This window comes from Saccopteryx bilineata, chromosome 2 (genome assembly GCF_036850765.1).
Source record: "Saccopteryx bilineata isolate mSacBil1 chromosome 2, mSacBil1_pri_phased_curated, whole genome shotgun sequence".
Taxonomy (NCBI): Eukaryota; Metazoa; Chordata; class Mammalia; order Chiroptera; family Emballonuridae; genus Saccopteryx; species Saccopteryx bilineata.
Genome location: NC_089491.1, coordinates 13,244,322 through 13,268,777, shown reverse-complemented (window position 1 = coordinate 13,268,777; position 24,456 = coordinate 13,244,322). Strand labels below are relative to the sequence as shown.

At 42.4% G+C, this 24,456-nt stretch overlaps 1 protein-coding gene across 1 annotated transcript; it reads left to right on the top strand.

Annotated features, from left to right (window-relative positions):
- Positions 1–10,992: 10,992 nt before the first annotated feature.
- Positions 10,993–11,979, top strand: LOC136322166 (olfactory receptor 1J4-like). The gene has a single exon (XM_066254322.1). It carries the CDS (start codon positions 11,008–11,010, stop codon positions 11,977–11,979), a length of 972 nt encoding a protein of 323 aa, XP_066110419.1. The 5' UTR covers positions 10,993–11,007.
- The last annotated feature ends 12,477 nt before the right edge of the window (positions 11,980–24,456 follow it).

Genomic DNA, 24,456 nt, shown 5'->3' with positions numbered 1-24,456 from the left:
TTTTAAATGTTAATCTACACGTGAGGAGTAAGTACTACAGAGCCAGAAAGCCCTGGATCTGAGTCCTGCTTCCTTCACTTCCTATTCATGTGGCCTCGCTGCTTTCCCATTCATTCATTCATTCATTCATTCATTCATTCATTCATTCATTCAACAAATGCTTCTTTATTTCCAAATTTACTGAGATAGAATTGGCAAATAACATTGCGTAGTTTAAGGTGTGCAGTGCAATGATTTGATGGCAAAATGGTTACCACAATAGTGTTTGTTCACTCATCTATCCCCTTACATGTTACAACATCTACAGCATGTTACAAAATCTACGCTCTTAGCAACTTTCAGACATACAATACAGTGCTATAGTTAACTGTAGTCACGATGCTGTAAATTACAATAAGAACTTACTCATTTTGTACGTGTAAATTTGTGCTCTTTGACCACCTGCAGCCAGCTCTCCCATCCCCCTTGTCCCCCTTATTTCTGGAAGCCACCAATCAACTCTGTTTCTATGAATTCTGGGTTTTTGTTTTAGATTCCACATATAAATGTGATTATGTAGCATTTGTCTTCTCTGTCTGACTGATTTCACTTGTCATGATGCCCTTAATCCATCTGTGTTGTTGCAAATAACAGAATTTCCTACTTTTTTAATGACTGAAATAAATAGATGATCGATAGATCTATGTATATGCTCATTCACCTTCTGATGAACACTTAGGTTGTTTCCATGTCTTGGCTCTGTAAATAAAGGTGCAGTGAACATACAAGGCACAAATAGCTCTTCAGGATAGTGATTTTACATCCTTTGGATAAATACCGAGAAGAAGGATTGCTGGGTCATATGGTAGTTCTATTTTTAAATTTTTGAGGAACTCCCATACTGTTTTTTAAAACAGAGGCACCAATTTACATTCCCACCAAGAGCGCACAGGGTTCCATTTTTCCATATCCTCAACAGCACTTGTTGTTTTTTGTCTTTTTGATGCTAGCCATTCTAATAGGCATGGGGTGATATCTTGTGGTGGGTTTTTTTTTTTTATAGTATTGCCTTTTTTAAAATTAAATTTTATTATTAAATTTAATGGGGTGACATTGGGAAATAGGATCATACAGTTGTACGTCTCCATAGTATAAGATATGTACATTGCGTCGTGTACTCATCATGCAAAGTCAAACCACCTTCCATCACTGTGTGTTTGGTCCCCTTTACCCCCCTGTTACCCCCCATTCTCTCCCTCTGGTAACCACCAAACTATTGTCTCATAGAAGCTCAGTTTTATATCACATCTGTGAGTGAAACCATATATTGATAGTTCTTAGCTTTTTCTGGCTGACTTATTTCACTTAGCCTAATATTCTCAAGGTCCACCTATGTCATGGCAAATGGCAGTGTTTCATCTTTTCTTATGGCTGAAGTGGTTTCAATTGGCAATTCCCTGATGATTAGTGATGCTGAGCATCTGTTCATGTGCCTATTAGCCATTTGAATATCTTCTTTCGAAAAAATGTATGGTCAGGTCCTCTGCCTATTTTTTAATTGGGTTTTTTGGAAGTGAGGGTTGGTGTCAAGATATGTTTGGATATGAACCCATCATCAAATATGTGGTTTGCAGATACTTTCTTCCATTCGGTAGGTTGGCTTTACATTGTGTTGATCAATGACTTGCTATGCAGCAGAAACTTTTTAGTTTTATGCAGTCCCACTTGCTGTTGTTTTGCTTTTGTTGCTCATATTTTAGGTGTAATATCCATAAAATCACTGCCAAGACCAATGTCAAGAAGTTTTTTTCTGTGTTTTCTTATAGAAGTGTTATGGTTTCTGGTTTTATGGAAGTCTTTAATTCACTTCAAGTTAAATTTCATGAGTGGTATAAGATAGCATCCAGTTTCACTCTTTTGCCTGTGAACATCTCGTTTTCCCAGTGTCATTTATTGGAGAGACTGTCTTTTCTCCACTGAGTATTCTTGGTTCCCTCATCAGATATTAGTCAACTGAGTATGCATGGGTTAATTTCTGGGCTCTCTCTGTGCCTATTTTTGTGCCAGTAATGTACTGTTTTGATTGCTATAGCTTTGCAGCACAGTTTGAAATCAGAAAGTATGATACCTCCAGCATTGTTCTTTTTTTTCTTAGGATTGCTTGGGCTTTGTAATTCCATGTAAGTTTTAGGATTGTTTTTTCTGTTTCTGTAAAAAAATATCATTGAGGTTTTCATGAGAACAGTATTGACTCTGTAGGTCACTTTGGGTGCTATGGACATTTTAACAATGTTACGTCTTCTAATCCATGAGCACAGAGTGTATTTCCATTTATGTGTCTTCTTTGATTTCGTCCTTCATGTCTTATAGTTTGCGTTATACAAGCCGTTCACCGCTTTGTTAATTTATTCCTAAGTAGTTAATTGTTTTGGTGCTATTGTAAATGGGATTGCTTTTTAAATTCGCTTTTCAGATAGGTTTTTGTTAATGCAAAAATATACCTTTGAGAGACAGAAGGGGCAGATTACACTGAAACAATAGAAATAAGTAGCTCTTTTGTGCAAACATGTGATTTCCCAGAAATTATGGTCTTTAAAGAGGTCAGAATGAAGCCACATTCAGAAGCCCAGGGGAAAATGCCAGTGGGTTTTGTTGAAGACGGTACAAGGTAGGGGTTAGGGGACGGACTCTGAGGCTGGATGCCACGAATTAGAACCCTCAATATAACATTTACCTCTGAAATATCTATGTTTTTCCTTAAAGAGTGAAAATATTTTTTTACCTATATTTTTTTTCATTTCACCAATAGTTCTATAATTTCCAGTGCCCTTGCACTCGTAAATGTTAAATGGCCCTGTTGGTCAAATAAGTTTGTAAATATGATATATGTGTTTGCTTGCTTATAGTTTGCATTGGGTGTGGGGGACAGGCTGTAAGCAGGCAGTGTCATTATAGCCTAAAGCTTAGTTTTAAGACAAAGCTTTTCCCCACACCCTTGACTGATTGCATGATGTGGGGTGGTTCACTCTCATGAGGAATCCCATTATGCCTCAGATAAGTGACTTTGTATCAGAAACTTCCTTGTTTGTATATTGGATTAAAGGTTTTGATTTCTGCACTATAAAGTGGGGCAGACCAGGAGCTTGCTCTCTCGGTTCCTAAGATTAGCATTAGAGAGGAGAGCAGAGAGAGGCCACGTGGAGGAGAGGAGAAGAAGGCAGAGTGCTGAAGGAGAAGCCAGTTTGTGCAGAGAGAAGGAGATGGGGACATACAAGGCACAAATAGCTCTTCAGGATAGTGATTGAGGCTGGTGAGGTAGAAACCTTTGATTCTAGGAAACTTGGATAAGTCAGTGGCTTTGGGAGCCCTGAATGGAAAGGGAAGTGTTTTCCCACTGGGTATATTTCTTGCCCGCCGGGTGCAAGCTAGGATTAAGGCTAATGGCCCACCAGTTCTTGGCTCCATTGTTTCATTACCGTCTGTTCGAACCAGACCTGAACCTGCATGGGACAGGCGGCTGTAATGGTGTCCACGGCTACTGGCCTTACAGGCCCAATCTGGAGTTATTTGATCTTCAAAAAGAGTAACAACTGTAATGGACTATGATTCAGAGGTTAAATGAGAATCTATGAATCCATAATGACATAAATAAATTGATTAAAAATAGCAGAGAGCCTAACCTGCAGTGGCGCAGTGGATGAAGTGTCGACTAGGAATGCTGAGGTTGCGGGTTTGAAACCCTGGGCTTGCCCAGTCAAGGCACATGTGGAAGTTGATGCTTCCTGCTCCTCCCTTCTCTCTCATTCTCTTTCTCCCTCCTCTCTCTCTAAAAATGAATAAATAAAATATTAAAGAGTTAAAAATATACGAAGCGAAATAAGTAAATCAGAAAAAAACAGGAACTGTATTATTCCATACGTAGGTGGGACATAATAGTGAAACTAAGAGACATTGATAAGAGTGTGGTGGTTACAGGGGGGAGGGGGGAATGGGAGAGGGATAGGGGGTGGGAGGGGCACAAAGAAAACAAGATAGAAGGTGACAGAGGACAATCTGACTTTGGGTGGTGGGTATGCAACATAATTGAACGACAAGATAACCTGGACTTGTTATCTTTGAATATATGTATCCTGATTTATTGATGTCACCCCATTAAAAAAATAAAATTATAAAATAAAAAAAAAAAAAAAAAAAGAGTTAAAAAAATATAAGAGAAAGGAAACTTCCCTCTTACAGAAAACTAGTACTTGTAGAATGATTGATGAAATGAGAAAAATCACCATTGGCCACCATAATTCTAATAATTGTTTCAGGCAAGAATCACCTGATTAAGTATGTTGGTACATATAGTGATTGAAATTTTTGGCCCTGGCCGGTTGGCTCAGCGGTAGAGCGTCGGCCTGGCGTGCGGGGGACCCGGGTTTGATTCCCGGCCAGGGCACATAGGAGAAGCACCCATTTGCTTCTCCACCCCCCCCCCCCCTTCCTCTCTGTCTCTCTGTTCCCCTCCCGCAGCAAGGCTCCATTGGAGCAAAGATGGCCCGGGCGCTGGGGATGGCTCCTTGGCCTCTGCCCCAGGCACTAGAGTGGCTCTGGTCGTGGCAGAGCAATGCCCTGGAGGGGCAGAGCATCACCCCCTGGTGGGCAGAGCTTTGCCCCTGGTGGGCGTGCCGGGTGGATCCCGGTCGGGCGCATGCGGGAGTCTGTCTGACTGTCTCTCCCCGTTTCCAGCTTCAGAAAAATACAAAAAAAAAAAAAAAAAAAAAAGAAATTTTAAGGAGAAATAGGATGTTTTTATAGCCTCTTGATATCTACCTAAGTTCTAGTTATTAATTTCAAAGATAAAAATAGTAAACTTTAGCCCTGGCCTGATAGCTTGGTTGGTTAAAGCATCATCCCAATAAGCAAAGGTTGCAGATTTGATCCCCATTCAGGGCACATACAGGGAATAGATCAAAGTTTCTGTCTTCTTCTCTCTCCCTTCTTCTCTCTCTAAAATCTATATATATATATAGATTTTATATATATATATATATATTTTTTTTTTTTTTTAAATGGTAACTTTATAGTAGAGAAAGCTAGCAGATACCACCTTAACTGGCCAAGGTTAAAATCTCCAGTAATTAGAAAAATTGCAATCAGCCACCTTATGGTAATATACGCTGCGGCACACCTGTCATAGAACTATACCCTGAGTCTCAGACATAGGCGTACCTACGTAATAATAGAGCAAACACGGGACAGTAGAGATCAAGGTGGTGGCGCAGTAGGTAAAAGCTATACTCACTTCTTCCTAGGACCAAACTGGAAACACAACTAAATGAAAGATCAATCATTCCTAATATCCAACTGAAGACAAGCTAAAGAGGAGTCTTAGAACTAAGAGTTCACAGAAGAAGCCACATTGAGATTGGCAGGAAGGGCAGAGACATGAGAACGGCCGGCAGTTGCTATGGGTGGCAGCTGAGGTTTCTGAGCGTTGTCTCAGCAGCAGAAGGGTCCCCCCTAAGAAGTGTGGGGTCTAAACCCCAAGCTGGGTATCCCCAGCCCAGAGCACCAGAGCCTGGAAGAGGCACCCGCATAACATTCAGTTGTGAAAAGCACCATGGTTTCCGTCCACCAAGGAGAGACGGCTAGAGACACAGGCACCTTCTTAAGAAGGCAATGCACAAAATTTCATTTGTAGCCACTCCTCCCGGGCTTCAGAGTTGGGAGGGGAGAGTGGGCTACAGTCCCCTGAGGAGAGTCTGAGGTTTGTGGCTCTGGGGAGAGACACGGTGGGGGAACAGTCGCCAGGACCCCAGTGCTGAGTCACTCTCCAATACCACAGACTCCATCTTTCTTGGGTGGAGCAGTCTCCTCCATGTGACATTAGCCTGGGGGAAAGCGATGGCCCACCCTCTGGACTCCCTCTTGTCCCACCCTGCAGAGCTTAGGCCCTGCTGAGGAGTCAGCTGCCCTGGCCAGGGTGTAGAGGTCCAGAGAGACTCAGGGGGTGTCAGTGACTCAGCTGTCTGGCTGTGAGGCAGAGGCTACTCCCTCACTTTCTCTTGAACCTGACCGTGCTTTGCCCTCACAAGACATCTGATAAAACTGCTCACCCAGCTTCCCACAGACCCAACCTGCCTGACTCCAAGTGGCCTGTCTTGCTGAGGTCAGGGCAAAACCCGGGTCAGACTGAGTTGTGTGGCTCTGGGTCAGGGGCCACACCCACCACCTTCCATAAAGCCTGATTGGTACCTCCTCTCAGAGGAAACCCACTAGCTACATGCTCCCAACTCTGCCAGACCCCTCTCAGTGACTGAGACAAACAGGCAGCTGGCAGGTGGAGGCAGCCAGAGTGGATCTAGGGGTGTCCGGGGACATTTGCTGACCTCTTCCAGGGCCTGGCGCTGATAAAAGCCAGCCTCAGTGTGCACCTTGGTTTTCCCCACGTGAATCTAAGCCCAGCAGAGGCAGCCACAGATTGTAGATCGAATTGATTGCCAAGGGCCAGGCACAGGCAGTATCTGACATGGGCCTGCACCAGAGTCCCTCCCAAAAGGCCCAGAGTCAACACTCCCAGTGGACAGATTCGGAAAATGTCACTGCAGGATCCAGGATGCAATAACTTTCACAAGCAGCTCAATATCAAAAATTTACAAGGAACTCATAAACCTCAACACCAAAAAACACAAACAATCCCATTAAGAAATGGAAAAATGACCTGAATAAATACTTCTCCAAAGAAGACACACAGATGGCCAATAGACATGTGAAAAAATGCTCAGCGTCACTAATCATCAGAGAGATACAAATTAAAGTTACAATGAGATATCACCTCACGCCTGCCAGAATGGTTATCATCAATAAATCAACAAGCAGCAAGTGTTGGTGAGGGCGTGGAGAAAAGGGAACCCTCGTGCACTGTTGGTGGGAATGAAGATTGGTGCAGCCCCGTGGAAAACAGTATAGAGTTACCTCAAAAACTTAAAAATGGAACTGTCTTATGACCCAGCAATTCCATTTCTGGGACTAGATCCGAAGAAAGCCCAAACACCAATTCAAAAGAATACATGCCCCCTTATGTTCATTGCAGCATTATTTACAATAGCCAAGATTTGGAAGCAACCCAAATATCCATTAGTAGATGAGTGGATAAAAAAGCTGTGATACATTTACACAGCGGAATACTACTTAGCTGTAAAAATGAAGGAATTCTTTTGTGACAGCATGGATGGACCTGGAGATTTTTATGTTAAGTACAGTGAGCCAGGCAGAGAAAGACAAATGCCATATGACCTCACTTATATATGGAATCTCATGAAGACCATAAACTGAGGAACAAAATAGAAATGGGGCATGGACACAGGAAACAGACAAACAGCTGTCAGAGGGGAGGGGGAAGAGAGGACTGGATCAAAGAAGGTGACTGGCTTAGCCAAAAACATATACATACCACATAGATACAGCCAACAGGGCGGCCATAACCCGAGGGAAGGGGGCTGGAGGTAGGGGGCGGAGGACAGAGTATGGACAAAGGGACTTTGCTTGGGGAGGGCATGATGTGTGTAGATGGGGTAATGTTGAGTTGTACACTTGAAACAGGTATGGTTTGGTGAACCACTTATTTTTTAATAAATTAAAAAAAAAGAGAGAAAACAAGGAAAAAATATCCTTTGTCCCAGCTGGAACTATGTCCATGAAAAAAGGCATCGCTGGACTCAGTGACACTGTTCTCTGGGACTTCAGTCCCCTCTGGCTCCCGGACACGCACCTCCCTCCCCAAAGGGCAGTAAGAAATAGTCCAATTAGCCTGCAGTGGCTCCTCCCTGACCCAGAAGCTTGGGGATTTTGTTTCAGTCCTCACACTGATAATTAAAAAGTTATCTTTTTGCTCATCGCCCTGGAGCTGGTTAAGAAACAATAACATCTGTAGAAGCAGTGAGACCACACACGTTTCTCCTTCTCGTCTGAGTACTGAGTCTCCTGGAGAGTCAGGGCAGGGTCTGACTCAGCAGTGACGGCACAGGTCAGAGGGGCTGGGACTCTGTCCTTGGCGATGGGTCTGCCTGTGTGCTGATGTGTCATGTGTGAATCTCTCTGTGTTCTCAAGTGTGTATTGTATATGTGGTGTGCATATCATTGGGTAGTTTCATGTGTGTGCGTGTGCAGTGTATCTGCTTCACAGACTGACTCTTTTCCACAGTTAAACCTAATCTGGGTCTGTTTCAGTGCATATAGACAGACCCCTGATCAGCCTCCTGTGTGACAAGGGACTCCTGGTCCGTGCCTGTGACTGTAAACACCTGCAGCACAGCTGGGCATAGGGAGTGAGATTGTCATCTCGGCTGCTGGACAAGAAGACGCCAACTTCACTGGGACCAAGGTCAGAGAGGGCTCACACCTCTCTCTGCAGGGTGTGCTGCTGCCCGTGCCAGCTGTGTTTGTGGGAGACACACTCGTGTGACAGCATACAGGTGTATTGTTTGGTTTTCTCAGTGTGTATGTACCATGTGTATGTGACACGTGCATAGTGTAGATGAGGGTGTAATGACCGCACCTGTGACCAAATAGGCAGAACTGCCCCATGCTGACTGTCCTCCCCCAGCAGGGGGTGGGTCAGAGGGGGCGGGAGCATGCCTCAGTAACAGGAGTGGGTGTGCTGATGTTATAGTGAGTGTGGCTGGGTGTGCTTGTGTGTTGTTGGTGTGTTTTTCTTCTGAGATTTTTGAATTGTGTGGGATCTTTTGTGTTATTGGTGACATGTGTACAGTGCCTGAATTATGCATATATGGTGTGTTGAGTGTTTACCAGATGTGTTATGAGCAGGAATGTTGATGTGCATTGTGAGTGAGTTTGTGGGAGAGTGGTACATTATGCGTTGTGTATGTCTTACTTTGAGTATTGCTTACGACTTATATGTATGTATATAAATGTTTATGACCTGAACCACATGCCACATATTGGTGATCCTTCCTTTAGGGTGGAAACTTGGGCACAGGTGACAGAAATTCTCAAATTAGCAGTGTGTGTGTGAGTGAGTGCGTGTGTGTGTGTGTGTTTGGTGCTTCAATTTGTCCCTAGGACCCAGATATTTCCTTCAGTGCCCTCTCCTGGGGGCACTATTGGCTGAGATAACCTACACTCAAAATTCTCCCTGTGTCGGCAGTGGACCTGCTATGATTTTCACGTACCTGAGTCTGACGGGATCACTCAGAGATTTTTAACCCTTTCACTTAAGGTCCCAGGCACAGAAACATTAGGTGTCACAGTGTGTGAAGTCAGAGTGCGGAACTGCCACCAGATGGTAGCGAACCTGAGAGGGTCGCTTAACTCATTGGCCTTTGTTTTCAGTCTCTAAACTGGAGAAAATGATACCTGCCCCATATGAAGTACGGGCCAGCAATAATCATGTAATTTCTGGATAAATGATAATGAATGTAAGGGTCTCTTGTCAACTGGAACACAGATGGATATAAATGAAGGGAACTATCTAAGTAGGGGTCTAGGAAAACCCTGAAGTCCCCAAGGACGGGAGTCCCGGGGTGGAGGAGGAGCACAGGCTCCGACCAGGCGGGCACATCAGACTGCACTGTGGAAGTAGTCCACATTTGATGTTTTCCCTTTAAACTTATCATTAATTAGAGTCGACATACAATATTATGTTAGTTTCAAGGGTACACAGTCTGGTGCTTCAACATTTGTATATGTATTACCACAATGTCTAGTAATCTATCTGTCACCATACAAAGTTATTACAGTATTATTGACTCTATTAAAGAGTATTTGATATTTTGTGACCTACAGAAAATGGCAATACATATTGTTTATATATGCATATGGAATTATATCACTGATGTTCCTATTTTTAACAGATAGATAGGAAAGGAACATGCATTCTTAGTATAGCTATGAAGATTTTTAGCCTCAGAAAGTATGATTGATATTGGACTTAATTAGCAAAGGCAGATAAAGCCCCTAACGTAGTGATCAGCTAAGTGTTCAGGCCCCCAAGATGGTCAGCATTATTATGAAACTTAGTTGGCGGACTACTCTGGTCACACAGCTCTTCTGGCCTCGAGTGGCTTTAAACCAATGGTAGTCAACATGGTCTCTACTGCCCACTAGTGGGCGTTCCAGCTTTCATGGTGGGCGGTAGCGGAGCGACCAAAGTATAAATAAAAAGAGATTTAACTACAGTAAGTTGTTTTATAAAGATCTATTCAGCCAAACTTAGCGAAAATCTGACATAAAGTACTTGGTAAGTAATTATTATTATATGCGTTAACTTGCTGTAACGCTGCTTTATAAATTTTATAAAGTAAAGTTACTTTCCTACTTGATAAATCACCATGACTGTGGAACCAGTGCGTGGTTAGAAAATTTTACTACTAACAGAGATACAAAAGTGGGCGGTAGGTATAAAAAGGTTGACTACTCCTGCTTTTTAACAGCCACACATTTCTAGAGTGTCCATGAGTTTATAGCTGTAGGTCATTGGACCCGGCAGTTCACAGGAGCAGTGTGACAACGATCTAAGAATACCAAGTCAGCACTGGAGTCTCGTGTTACTTTAAGGCACAAACAACTGATAGCAGTTGTCTGGGCTCATCCTCTAGTTCTGCCACAGTGAGTCAGTGTGGTGTGGCTCCGGCCTGGGGTGGACATTGACCCTCCGTGACCATCACCATTTAACCTCACAGAATTGGAACCTTGCTTTTCTTATTCGCTGCTGAATCTCAGTCCTTAGTGCCTCAAGACACAGTCTCGATGTTTAATTAATAAAGGTGTTTGCAAAGGTGAATGCCCACTTGCTTCTGACATAATGAAGTCTATTGGCTGCTTTGGGTGCAATGATTCCTGAACCAGACTAGGGTAGAGCAAAGATATGTATATATATCCACAGGTTTGAGAAATTAATAAAAGCAGAGTTAGAAATACATGGTTGTTATAGAAAATTAAAGTATGAGACATGATGGTCCTGGGCATCCTTTCCAGGTTGCTGAGAGTCCCAAACCTCCTTCCTCCCAGCAGACGGGGAGCAGCATGGGGCCCGAGAACCAGAGCAGCGTGTCCGAGTTCCTCCTCCTGGGGCTCCCCATGCGGCCAGGGCAGCAGCGCGGGTTCTTCACCCTGTTTCTGGGCATGTACCTGACCACGGTGCTGGGCAGCCTGCTCATCATCCTGCTCATCAGGCTGGACTCCCGCCTGCACACGCCCATGTACTTCTTCCTCAGCCACTTGGCCTTCTCTGACATTTCTCTGTCATCTGTCACTGTCCCGAAGATGCTCACGAACATGTGGACTCAGCAACGATCCATCTCCTATGTGGGATGCATTGCTCAGTTGTGTTTTTTCATACATTTTGGTTGTCTAGACAATTTCCTGCTGGCAGTGATGGCATATGACAGGTACGTGGCCATCTGTCGCCCTCTACACTACACCACCATCATGAGGGAGGGGCTGTGTGTGCTTCTGGTGGCTGGCTCCTGGATTTTGTCCTGTGCTCATGCCCTGTTGCACAACCTCCTCTTGGTTCGACTGTCCTTCTGTGCTGACAGCACCATCACCCACTTCTTCTGTGACCTCACTGCGGTCCTGAAGCTGAGCTGCTCTGACATCTCCCTCAATGAGCTGGTCATCTCCACCGAGGGAGGAATGCTTTTATTCCTGCCTCTGTGTATTGTTTTGGGCTCATATGTTCAAATAGGGACCATCATCCTGAGGCTCCCCTCCACTAAGGGACTCTATAAAGCCTTTTCTACCTGTGGCTCCCATCTTCTTGTGGTGTCCTTATACTACGGGACACTTGCAAGTGTTTACATTTTCTCCTCCTCGTGGGATTCCAAGGACATCATTGCTTCGGTCTTGTACACGGTAGTTACCCCCATGCTGAACCCCTTCATCTACAGCCTGAGGAACAGAGATATCAAACAGGCCTTGGAAATGTGTGTCAACAGGGTTAACATCTTTAAGTGGCAATCACTAAATCCTCTTACTGTAATCAGGAGAAAATGAGATGTATCTCTTAAAGTATTGTATGGTTGACATCTCCATATTAGAATATGCATTCTTTATCATGTATAAACTGTTGTTTATATGTCAACAAGATCATGTATCTTACCTGGGTTGTTAATGTTCTTTATTCTTAATTAATATTTTTTGCTTGTTCATGATCTATTATAGATATATATGCAAAATCTAACACAAAAGATGTTGCACAATTATAATTTTCATCCTTTGAGATGTGTCAAATTTGCTTATATATTTTATATGTTATACTATTAAGAACATGCTGACTTATCAGTGTGATTTGCCCTCCTCCTGTGAACTATTTTATAATTTTCCGAGTACAAGTCTTTAATCTCCCTGGTTAAATTTTGAACTATTTTATTTTTATTTATTTTATTTTATTTTATTTTATTTATTTATTATTTTTTTCTGAAGCTGGAAACGGGGAGAGCCAGTCAGACAGACTCTCGCATGCACCCGACCAGGATCCACCCGACACGCCCACCAGGGGCGATGCTCTGCTCACCAGGGGGCGATGCTCTGCCCCTCCGGGGCCGTCGCTCTGCCGCGACCAGAGCCACTCTAGCGCCTGGGGCAGAGGCCAAGGAGCCATCCCCAGCGCCCGGGCCATCCTTGCTCCAATGGAGCCTTGGCTGCGGGAGGGGAAGAGAGAGACAGAGAGGAAGGAGGGGGGGGTGGAGAAGCAAATGGGCGCTTCTCCTATGTGCCCTGGCCGGGAATCGAACCCGGGTCCCCCTCACGCCAGGCCGACGCTCTACCGCTGAGCCAACCGGCCAGGGCCTAACTATTTTATTTTTTTAACTGATTCTCTCACACTGGCTTTCATTGTCTTCAAGATGCTGTGTGCATGTCTTATCACACACAAGTATATCATGTTGGTCGACTGCTATCAGCCCTATAAGAATAATTATACTATGCAAATTAGCATGTGTTGCAAAGCAAGACTTTTTAAAATATAAGAGACTTTATAAAAATGCATTTAACAGCAGACCACTGAGTTTATAATTGGGAAATATTTCTAGCAATGGGTCCTACCTCAGCACCTCCTCTAATTCTGATATTGGTGTCGACACATTATAGGTATATCTATAGATTGGATACACATACGGGTTGAGATAGAGGCAGAGTATAGCAGTCAAGATGCAGCTTTCTTGTGGTTAGTGTTTATATGGTATTTCTTTTCCATCACTTTATACTCTTCTATGTCCTTTGACCTGTGAGGTGTTAGTTATGAACAGTGTAACACTGGGTCTTCCTTTTTTAATGTATAGTAATAATTTTTTTGTATTTCAGGAGAATTTTATCTATTGACTTCTGAAGTAATCTTAGTATATTTGAATTCATGTATTTCATATTACTATGTTTATTATTTGATACTTCTGTTTCAAATTTTAATCTCTTTCTTTTCTCTAAACATTTTAAAAACACTTTTATTTTGAAAAGTTTTTCCATCAATTTGAGAGAAAGAGAGAGAGAAAGAGAGAAGCACCAGCTCGCTGCTCCACTTCACTGTTGCATTATTTATTTGTGTACTGATAGACTGCTTCTCCCATGTGCCCTGACCCGGGATCGAACCTGTGACCTTGGCACGCCTGAGCGAGGTTTTCTGTTTTTTTTTTTTTTTGTTTTTTTTTTCTGAGCGAGGTTTTTTTTTTTTTTTTTTTTTATAAATAAATTTTTATTTTAATGGGGTGACATCAATAAATCAGGGTACATACATTCAAAGAAAACATTTCCAGGTTATCTTGTTATTTAGTTCTGTTGCATACCCATCACCCGAAGAGAGATCGTCCTCCGCCACCCTCCATCCAGTTCTCTCTGTACCCCTCCCCCTCCCCTCTCCCTCCTTCCCTCCCCCCACCCCCCATAGCCAGCACACTCCTGTTCATGCCTCTTAGTCTCGCTTTTATGTCCCACCAATGTATGGAATCCTGCAGTTCCTGTTTTTTTCTGATTCACCCATTTCACCCCGCACAATGCTACCAAGGCTCCACCATTCCGCTATAAGTGATCCGATGTCACCCTTTCTCCTAGCTGAATAATATACCATGGTGTATATGTGCCCTGTCTTCTTTATCCAGTCCTCTATTTTTTTTACAGTGATTAACAACCTTTAAGCAAACTCTTGGCCAATACAGCAAGAATCCATGAATGAGTAGTGTCCTTAACATGTTCCCCAAGTCCAAGTTGGCCCCATCACCATGCCAAATCCCCGAAAAATGCAACCCAACCACAGTTCAGTCTGTTAGGAGCCGCCACAGGGAGCAGGAGTCCAGGAAAGTTCCCCACAGGAAAAGTCCGCATGGCACTGGAATTGTTGTCACCATTCTATACTTTGCAGCTCATGTCCATGTCCCAATGACCGCTGCTTCTAGCTGGTAATGATTCAGGCAGACTGGAAAAAACCATTTGCAGCATGCATGGATATGGAGCTTCTGTTCTCCTCTGCCTGGAGAGTTGAGACCAGGTTGCTTTTCCCTGGAGCTCTGTGACTGTGGCCTGGTAAAGAGAACCTTAGGATACACTAAGCTGGGTGGCAAAGGTAAATTCATAATACAAGTTGGCATAAGGAGGAAAGAGAGCTCTAAATTAAGAGTAGGTCTCAGCCTGAAATATGAGTGGGGCATTGAGGTAGGAGGGATAAAGGAAACACTATATATTAAGCAAAGCAGCAGAAAATAGGACTATCAACACCCACAACAGAGATCTTTGAGGGAAGAATAAAAAACCTGACTATTCAGGCAAAACATAGTTAAGTGGCCCTTGTGCAAATGAGATCAGTTTACCTGCTTCTTGGAAGAAATACCCTAGGCTCGTCCACAGTGTCGTAGATGGGGCCGACGGCCCTGGGCACCTTCAGCCTTCAGTGGCAAACCCCAGCTTTCTGGGCAAGGTTAGGTCATAGGTGGTTGGAGCAGGGCTGGAAGAGACTGAACCCTCCCTTAGAGGAGCGAGGGGGAAGCCCACCTTCCAGTGTCCCTGTTTCCTCACAGCAGAGGCGTGTAAGCCTGGCAGGCTTTAGCTCAATGACCTTCCTTTCCACTATTGAAGCAGGACCCAGATGGCATCCTATGAGACCCTTTTGGGTGTTGGAGCCTTTAAGGGTGTATCCTAAAAGCTGGTAGTTCCCCTGATCTCTATTGGGCTTTTTCTGCCTCTAGGTATCTTAAAAGCCATTCTCAGAAGATCTCGCTGAGGGGTTTGAGGATCCCCTTCCGCCTATATAAATCTTTTCCATATATCTGGAGCTATTTGGAAAAAAGACAAAACAGTGTTATTAGCTAGATCTAATAAAGAAGGTAGTAGTTTGCAGGCGAAAAAGATTTGGTGTCTCCTGTTCATCAGCATTCAAAAGAAATGTAAATTTTTTTTTTTTTTAAGTAAAAAGCATGATATGGTAGACCCGTTGGAGTCATTGGCCTGGTGTGCAGGATTCCCGGGTTCGATTCCCGGCCAGAGCACACAGGAGAAGCGCCCATCTACCTCTCCATTCCTCCCCCTCTCCTTCCGCCCGCAGCCAAGGTTCCACCGGAGCAAATCCACCCTGGACCCTAAAGATGGCCCCATGGCCTCTGCCCCAGTCACCAGAATGGCTCCGGCTGCAACAGAGCAACATCCCAGATGGGCAGAGCATTCCCCCCGGTAGGCATGCCAGGTGGATCCCAGTCAGGCACATGCAGGAGTCTGTCTGACTGCCTCCCCATCCCCATCCTCAGAAATATACAAAAAAAAAAAAGGGGGGGGGCATACCCTTGTGCTAAAGCACCAGGGAGCATGGAGTGAGCTTGAGTATGTCCTATGAAACATGGAGATCTATGTTTCTATATAAGTCTTTGAAGAAGGAGGAACTGCTGAAGTAATTTATCAGCATTTGTCCCTAAGACAGCAGTCTTTATAGTGGGAACACCATACGTAAATATTTGCTGTCTGTCTATAGATTAAGGGGGGAATATGGCAAATGCTGAAAGGCCATGATCTTTGTGCCCCTCCCCTCCCCCAACCCCCTCCCTCTCCTCCCCCCCACCCTGTAACCCCCACACTGTTGTTTATGTCTTTGAGTCTCATCTTTATGTCCCACCTATGTGTGGAAACATATAGTTCTTAGTTTTTTCTGATTTACTTCTTTCACTCAGTATAATGTTATCGAGGCCCATCCATGTTGTTGTAAAAGATCCGATGTCATCATTTCTTGTGGCTGAGTAGTATTCCATAGTATATATATACCAAAGCTTTTTAATCCACTCGTCCTCTGATGGACACTTGGGCTGTTTCCAAATCTTTGCTATTGTGAACAATGCTGCCATAAACATGGGGGTGCATTTCTTCTTTTCAAACAATGCTATGGTGTTCTTGGGGTATATTCCTAACAGTGGTATAGCTGGGTCAAAAGGCAGTTCGATTTTTAATTTCTTGAGGAATCTCCATATTGTTTTCCACAGTGGCTGCACCAGTCTGCATTCCCACCAGCAGTGCAGGAGGGTTCCCTTTTCTCCACATCCTCGCCAGCACTTATTCTGTGTTGTTTTATTGATGAGCGCCATTCTGACTGGTGTGAGGTGATATCTCATTGTGGTTTTAATTTGCATTTCTCCAATCATTAGTGATGTTGAACATTTTTTCATATGCCTATTGGCCATCTGTGTGTCCTCTTTGGAGAAGTGTCTATTCATTTCTTTTGCCCATTTTTGGATTGGATTGTTTGTTTTCCTGGTATTAAGTTTTACAAGTTCTTTATAAATTTTGGTTATTAACCCCTTATCAGACGCTATGTCAAATATATTCTCCCATTGTGTAGTTTGTCTTTTTATTCTGTTCTTATTGTCTTTAGCTGTGCAGAAGCTTTTTAGTTTGATAAAGTCCCATTTGTTTATCCTGTCTTTTATTTCACTTGCCTGTGGAGACAAATCAGCAAATATATTGCTGCGACAGATGTCAGAGAGCTTACTGCCTATGTTTTCTTCTAAGATGCTTATGGTTTCACGGCTTATATTCAAGTCTTTTATCCATTTTGAGTTTATTTTTGTGAGTGGTGTAAGTTGGTGGTCTAGCTTCATTTTTTTGCAGGTAGCTGTCCAGTTTTCCCAACACCATTTGTTGAAGAGGCTGTCTTTACTCCATTGTATTGTCTTACCTCCTTTGTCAAATACCAGTTGTCCATAGAGCTGTGGGTTTATTTCTGAGTTCTCTGTTCTGTTCCATTGATCTATGTGCCTGTTCTTATGCCAGTACCATGCTGTTTTGAGTACAATGGCCTTATAATATAACTTGATATCTGGAAGTGTGATACCTCCCGCTTTTTTCTTCCTTTTCAGGATTGCTGAAGCTATTCGTGTTCTTTTTTGGTTCCATATAAATTTTTGGAATATGTGTTCTATGTCTTTGAAGTAAGTCATTGGTATTTTCATTGGTATTGCATTGAATTTATATATTGCTTTGGGTAATATAGACATTTTAATGATGTTTATTCTTCCTAACCATGAGCACGGTATATGCCTCCACTTATTCGTATCTTCCCTGATTTCTTTTATCAATGTTTTATAATTTTCCGAGTACAAGTCTTTAATCTCCTTGGTTAGATTTATTCCTAGGTACTTTATTTTTTTGGTTGCAATGGTAAAGGGGATTGATTCCCTGATTTCTCTTTCTGACAGTTCATTATTAGTGTATAAAAATGCCTCTGATTTATGAGTATTGATTTTATATCCTGCCACCTTGCCAAATTCTTTTATCAGGTCTAGTAGTTTTTTGACTGAGACTTTAGGGTTTTCTATATACAATATCATGTCATCTGCAAATAATGATAGTTTTACTTCTTCTTTTCCAATTTGGATGCCTTTTATTTCTTTTTCTTGTCTGATTGCTGTGGCTAGGACTTCCAGAACTATGTTGAATAAGAGTGGTGAAAGGGGGCACCCCTGCCTTGTTCCTGATCTTAAGGGGATTGCTTTTAACTTTTGCCCATTGAGTATGATGTTGGCTGTGGGTTTGTCATAGATGGCCTTTATCATGTTGAGGTATGTTCCCTGTATTCCCACTTTGCTGAGAGTTTTGATCATGAATGGGTGCTGGACTTTATCAAATGCTTTTTCTGCATCTATTGAAATTATCATGTGGTTTTTCTCCTTTCTTTTGTTTATGTGATGAATCACATTGATTGATTTGCGAATATTGTACCAGCCTTGCCTCCCAAGAATAAATCCTACTTGATCATGGTGTATGATTTTTTCCATATATTGCTGGATCCGGTTTGCTAATATTTTGTTGAGGATTTTTGCATCTAAGTTCATCAGGGATATTGGCCTATAGTTTTCTTTTTTTGTGTTGTCTTTGCCTGGTTTTGGAATCAGAATTATGCTTGCCTCATAAAAGGAGTTTGGAAGTCTTCCTTCCTCTTGAATTTTTTGAAATAGCTTGAGAAGGATAGGAGTTAGTTCTTCTTTGAATATTTGGTAGAATTCACTTGTGAAGCCATCAGGCCCAGGACTTTTCTTTTTTGGGAGTTTTTTGATAGCTGTTTCAATCTCATTTGTTGTAATTGGTCTGTTTAGGTTTTCTGATTCTTCCAGATTGATTTTTGGAAGATTATATGATTCAAGGAAATTGTCCATTTCATCTAGGTTGTCTAGTTTTTTGGCATACAGTTCTTCATAGTATTTTCTTACAATATTTTGTATTTCTGTTGTGTCAGTTGTTATTTCTCCACTCTCGTTTCTAATTTTATTTATTTGAGTCCTCTCTCTTTTTTTCTTGGTGAGTCTTGTTAAAGGTTCATCGATCTTGTTTACCTTTTCAAAGAACCAGCTCCTGGTTTCATTGATCCTCTGTATTGTTTCTTTAGCCTCTATGTCACTTATTTCTGCTCTGATCTTTATTATTTCCTTCCTTCTACTAGCTCTGGGCTTTACTTGCTGTTCTTTTTCTAGTTCTTTTAGATGCAGGGTTAAGTTGTTTATTTGAGCTTTTTCTAGCTTCTTGAGGTATGCCTGTAATGCTATAAACTTCCCTCTCAGGACTGCTTTTGCTGTGTCCCATACATTTTGAGTTGATGTATGCTCATTATCGTTTGTTTCTAGGAATTTTTAAATTTCTTCTTTGATCTCAATGTTAACCCATTCATTGTTTAATAATGTGCTATTTAGTTTCCAAGTGTTTGAATGTTTTTCAATTTTTCTATTGTGGTTGATTTCTAGTTTAATGCCATTGTGATCAGAGAAAGTGCTCGATATGATTTCAATCTTCTTAAATTTGTTGAGCCCGCTTTTGTGCCCTAACATGTGGTCTATTCTAGAGAATGTACCATGAGCGCTTGAAAAGAATGTATATTCTGCTGTTTTAGGGTGAAAGGTTCTGAAGATATCTATTAAATCGAGTTGATCTAATATGTCCTTTAAGTCTGCTATTTCTTTGTTAATTTTCTTTCTTGAGGATCTGTCTAATGATGTTAATGGGGTATTGAAATCTCCTACTATTATAGTGTTGCTGTTGATCTCGCCCTTTAAGTCTATCAAAGTCTGCTTTATATATTTAGGTGCTCCTATATTAGGTGCGTAGATATTTATAATGGTTATATCTTCCTTTTGTATTGCTCCCTTTATCATTATGTAGTGACCTTCTTTATCTCTAGCTATGGTCTTTGTTTCAAAGTCCATTTTGTCTGATATAAGTATTGCTAACCCAGCTTTTTTTTCATTTCCATTTGCGTGAAATATTTTTTTCCATCCTTTTATCTTCAGTCTGTGTGCATCTTTTGATTTAAGGTGTGTCTCTTGTAGACAGCATATGTATGGGTCCTGTTTTCTTATCCACGCAGCTACCCTATGTCTCTTGATCGGATCATTTAATCCATTAACATTTAAGGTTATTACTGATATGTAATTGTTTGTTGCCATTTTTTTTCTTTAAAACTGTTTCTCTTTTGCTATATTCTTTTTTTTCCTTTGATCTGTTTACAAGAGGTCCCTTAGCATTTCTTGCAGCCTTGGTTTGGTTCCAGTGAAATCCTTGAGTTTTTTTTTGTCTGTAAAGCTTTTTATTTCTCCTTCTATTTTAAATGATAGCCTTGCTGGATAAAGTAGTCTTGGTTGTAGGTTCTTGTTCTGCATTACTTTGAATATTTCTTGCCATTCCCTTCTGGCCTCAAGTGTTTCTGTTGAGAAGTCAGAAGTCATCCTTATGGGGGCTCCTTTGTAGGTGATAGTCTTTTTTTCTCTAGAAGCTTTTAATATTTTCTCTTTATCATTTAGCTTTGGTAATTTAATTATGATGTGTCTTGGTGTTGGTTTCTTTGGGTTTCTCCTTAATGGAGTTCTCTGTGCTTCCTGAACATGTGAAATGTTTTCCTGCCTTAATTGGGGGAAGTTTTCTGCTATAATATGTTTGAACAAAGTCTCTATCCCTTGTTCTTTCTCTTCTTCTTCAGGAACCCCTATGATGCGGATGTTTTTTCTCTTCATGTTGTCACAGAGCTCTCTTAGAGTTTCCTCAGACTTTTTGAGTCTCTTTTCTTTTTTCTGCTCTGCTTCCGTGCCTTTATTTATTGTGTCCTCTAACTCACTGATTCGGTTCTCTGCTTCATCCATCCTGCTTTTAATTCCTTCCATTGTATTCTTTATTTCAGATATTGTATTTGTCATTTCTGTCTGATTCTTTTTTATTATTTCAATGTCCTTTTTTATATTTGTTATCTCTTTATTTAGGTTTTCGTAATGGCCATCTATGGTGGTTCTAATATCTTTGAGCATCCTAACAATCGTTATTTTAAACTCTGCATCTGGTAATTTGGTTATATCTGATTCACTTAGGTCCTTTTCTGGGGATTTCTCTTGGTTTATTTGTGTTGTATTTCTCTGCCTCCGCATTTTATCTTCTCGAGGGTGGCTGTGATCACGTGCTCGGGTGCACAAGGATTGGTGGCCTTGGCCTTTGTGCCGCCCCTGTGTGTGACGTTATGCTCTGTCCTGAGGGCACTGGCAAGCACCTTTGCTCTGCTGCGGGTCTCCACCTGTTTCCGAGCTTTCGCCCTGCCTTTGCAGGATGCTCCCACTCAAGGAACAGCTGCTAGCCTTGGCTCTACCGCCAGGCAGGGCTGCGTGCCCAAGCTCAGCTTCGTAGTGGAACTCCGCCTCTTCTGGGTTTTTGGCTCCACCCTCGCGGGAGGAGCAGGCTACCAAGTCAGACCGCAAGCCTGGGTTGCACGGGCGGGGCAGGGATGTGCTCCTCTGCCCTTGCTCCGGGGCTGGTTTCTACCCTTTCTGGTTTTCCCGCCCTTCTCCCGGAGGCTGGATTACAGGCTGCCGGCAGCTGAGCTTGGCCGCTTTTGCACGCCCCCTTCTCCCTAGCCAGGCAAGATTGAGCTCACACCTGAGCCCACTGGTGGCCAGCCGGCTTCCGCCCCTGCCAGCAGAACCGCGCTTTTGTCTCCCGCTGCTGCCCGCCCTCCGGGGAGCCCTCAGCCGCGTGGGTGGGGGCGTTGCAGCTCGAACCCTAAGACTCACTACTGTAGACCCGAAAGCTCCCTCCTTCTATGCGACTCTGCTCTGAATGCTGCGGGGGAGCTTGTTTGGCTGCTCTCCTGCTTCCCTTTGCTGGTATTGCGGTTTCTGGGGGAAATATTCACTTCAGCTTTGGGGACTGACTCGTCCCAGGGGTTAGGGTGGCTATCTCCCAAAATGTTTTTCCCTATGCCTCCTAGATTGCACTCTCTTCCTGTTACTGTGGTTCTCTCCCCTCTCCCTCCATCTCCAGGAGCCCCGGGTGAGTGTTTGTGAGAGAGATGTTCTGTGTGGTCCCTTTAAGAAGGATCCTGGGTCTGAGAAATCAGACTCTCTCACAAACAGTATCCTGACTTGTTTCCAGCTAAATACTGTCCTTACGCTTCTTCTGGGCTCTTTGGCTGCAGGCTGGGGCTTTGTTCCTGGGGCTCAGGACCCTTCCCCCTCTGCTAAACTCACTTCCCGCCACGCGAGTCTCTCCCTGCTGCCGTTCGCTCCGAGAAGCTGGGCAGCCCTCTCCGCGTCTCCGCTTTTCCTACCAGTCTCTGTGTGGCTTCTTCAGCGTTCCTTGGTTGAAGAGTCCTTTTAGTTTAGTCCAAAGTTGGTTTTTCCAGCTGATAGTTCATAAAATTAGTTTGTAATCCACATTGGTTCTGGGAGGTAGATGCTGGTACGTCCGCCTACTCCAGCGCCATCTTGTCTCTTTGAGCGAGGTTTTATTCACTGATCTACCCTGCTTCGCCCTCTTCTCGCTTTTGATTAATGAAATACATATTTTGTTACTTAATTCCTTTTTTATTAACGTATGAATCATACATTATTATAATTTTATAATTTTTTTCTGTGCTGTGTGAAGTGATTATTTCTTACTGTCTCCTTAATTTTTAAATTGTGGTTTAATATAGAAAACATGAAATTTACCATTTTAGCCATCAGAGGTACACAATTCAGTGGCATTTAGGACACTGATCACCAATATGTTATCTTAGGACATGTAAAGAAAACTCTACAGAACATTAATGGAATTGAGTATTTTGCAGTTGTGAAAAAAAATAAGGACAAAGATATCTATAGACCCATTTGGAGAAGTATCAGGATATATTCCTAAATGGGAAACAAAGCAATGTGTAAAAGTGCATTTATAGCATGTTAATTTCTAAGTAAAAATGAAGGGGGAATAAAATAAACATGTGTCAGCCCATTTGAGCAAACAGAGGTACAGGAAAATTAATCAGAAACTGATGAAATTGCTTAGCTATAACCGGTAAGGCAGAGAAATGCAGAGATGAGTACAATTATTTGTATAGTTCTTTACTATGTTGTCTTTTGTTACTAAAAATAAATAGAAAAGATAGTGAAAAAAGCAGAATAGAATAAAACAACACAAATGAACCTTTATATTTCAACTCAATACCATAATTAGTGTAATGGGGAAAAATAAAATGAGTAACGTAAGTAACTTTTGAGCACAGAATTTTGTCTATACTCAGTGGTAGAGCGTCGGCCTGGCGTGCAGAAGTCCCGGGTTCGATTCTCGGCCAGGGCACACAGGAGAGGCGCCCATCTGCTCTCCACCCCTCCCCCTCTCCTTCCTCTCTGTCTCTCTCTTCTCCTCCCGCAGCCAAGGCTCCATTGGAGCAAAGATGGCCCGGGCGCTGGGGATGGCTCCTTGGCCTCTGCCCCAGGCGCTAGAGTGGACCTGGTCGCGACAGAGCGATGCCCCGGAGGGGCAGAGCATCGCCCCCTGGTGGACAGAGCGTCGCCCCCTGGTGGGCGTGCCAGGTGGATCCCGGTTGGGCACATGCGGGAGTCTGTGTGACTGTCTCTCCCTGTTTTCAGCTTCAGAGAAATAATTAAAAAAAAAAAAAAAATTAAAAAAAAACTAGCAACAAAGTTTTAAGCTGAGTTAGTGTGTCATTACAGTGGTATGAATTCAAGATTCTGAAACAACTCAGCATGTGTCCAAAGATTCAGCAAGTAAGTAACCCTGAGGGAGAGGGAGGGAGCCCCACTCCTGGGGAAGGTGCTGTGCACACGGAGAAGGAGGGGCTGGAAAGAACCCTGTGGTGTCCAACGAGAACAGATCTCAATTCAAACTCATGGGTTTTTAAATGTATGAATACATGGAAATGTATATGTTCTATGTCAACATCTATACTGTGCCCACACCCCATTCTTTCTGTCCCACTCCTGACCTGCCTCCTATGGGAAAATATTCCTTTAGTTTCTTACTTTGTAGCTTTCACTTCTTAATGTTTCTTTCATCAATACCTCCCAGTTGTCTTCTTTGAGATCATTTAATATCCTTATAAGCAATGAGCACACGTAAAGCTCCAGAATGAATAACAATGGTGATGGTTTATAACTCATAGAGCGAGAATCCATGAGTCCGTAATGATCTACATAAACAAACATTAAGTAAATGAGTCGAGAATAGAGCTAAATTCCTTCTTACTGGAGATTACAACTAATACACATAGAAGAAACTGTAGATTTAAAAAAAAATCACCATTTGGCTACCACATTTGCAAAAAATCTTGTCATAAGAATCATGAAAGAACGTGAAATAAGTGGGTAAAATTTTAATAAGGAAAAGTCATATTTATGATATATAGTAATTATATATATATCCAAATAATCCCTATTAGTTACAAACTTAAAATAAAAAAATGTTAACTTAACAACAGAGAACCAGGCAGATGCGACCTTAGCCAACAGATCAAGAATAAATAACAATAGTGATTGAAAAAATTAATATCATATGCCTTCTCAAAATGTCACTGAGGTATATCAGCTGAAAATAGAAGCCTGATATATACATACTGTACTTACACATATATAACACAGACGGAAAACAAAGTAGAATGTTAACTTAACCATTAGGATATCAGAGTGAAGCCTGTCCAGGAATTTGATATTTCATTTTTACAATTTTTCTAATAACTTTAAAATCAATCAAAATATAAATTTG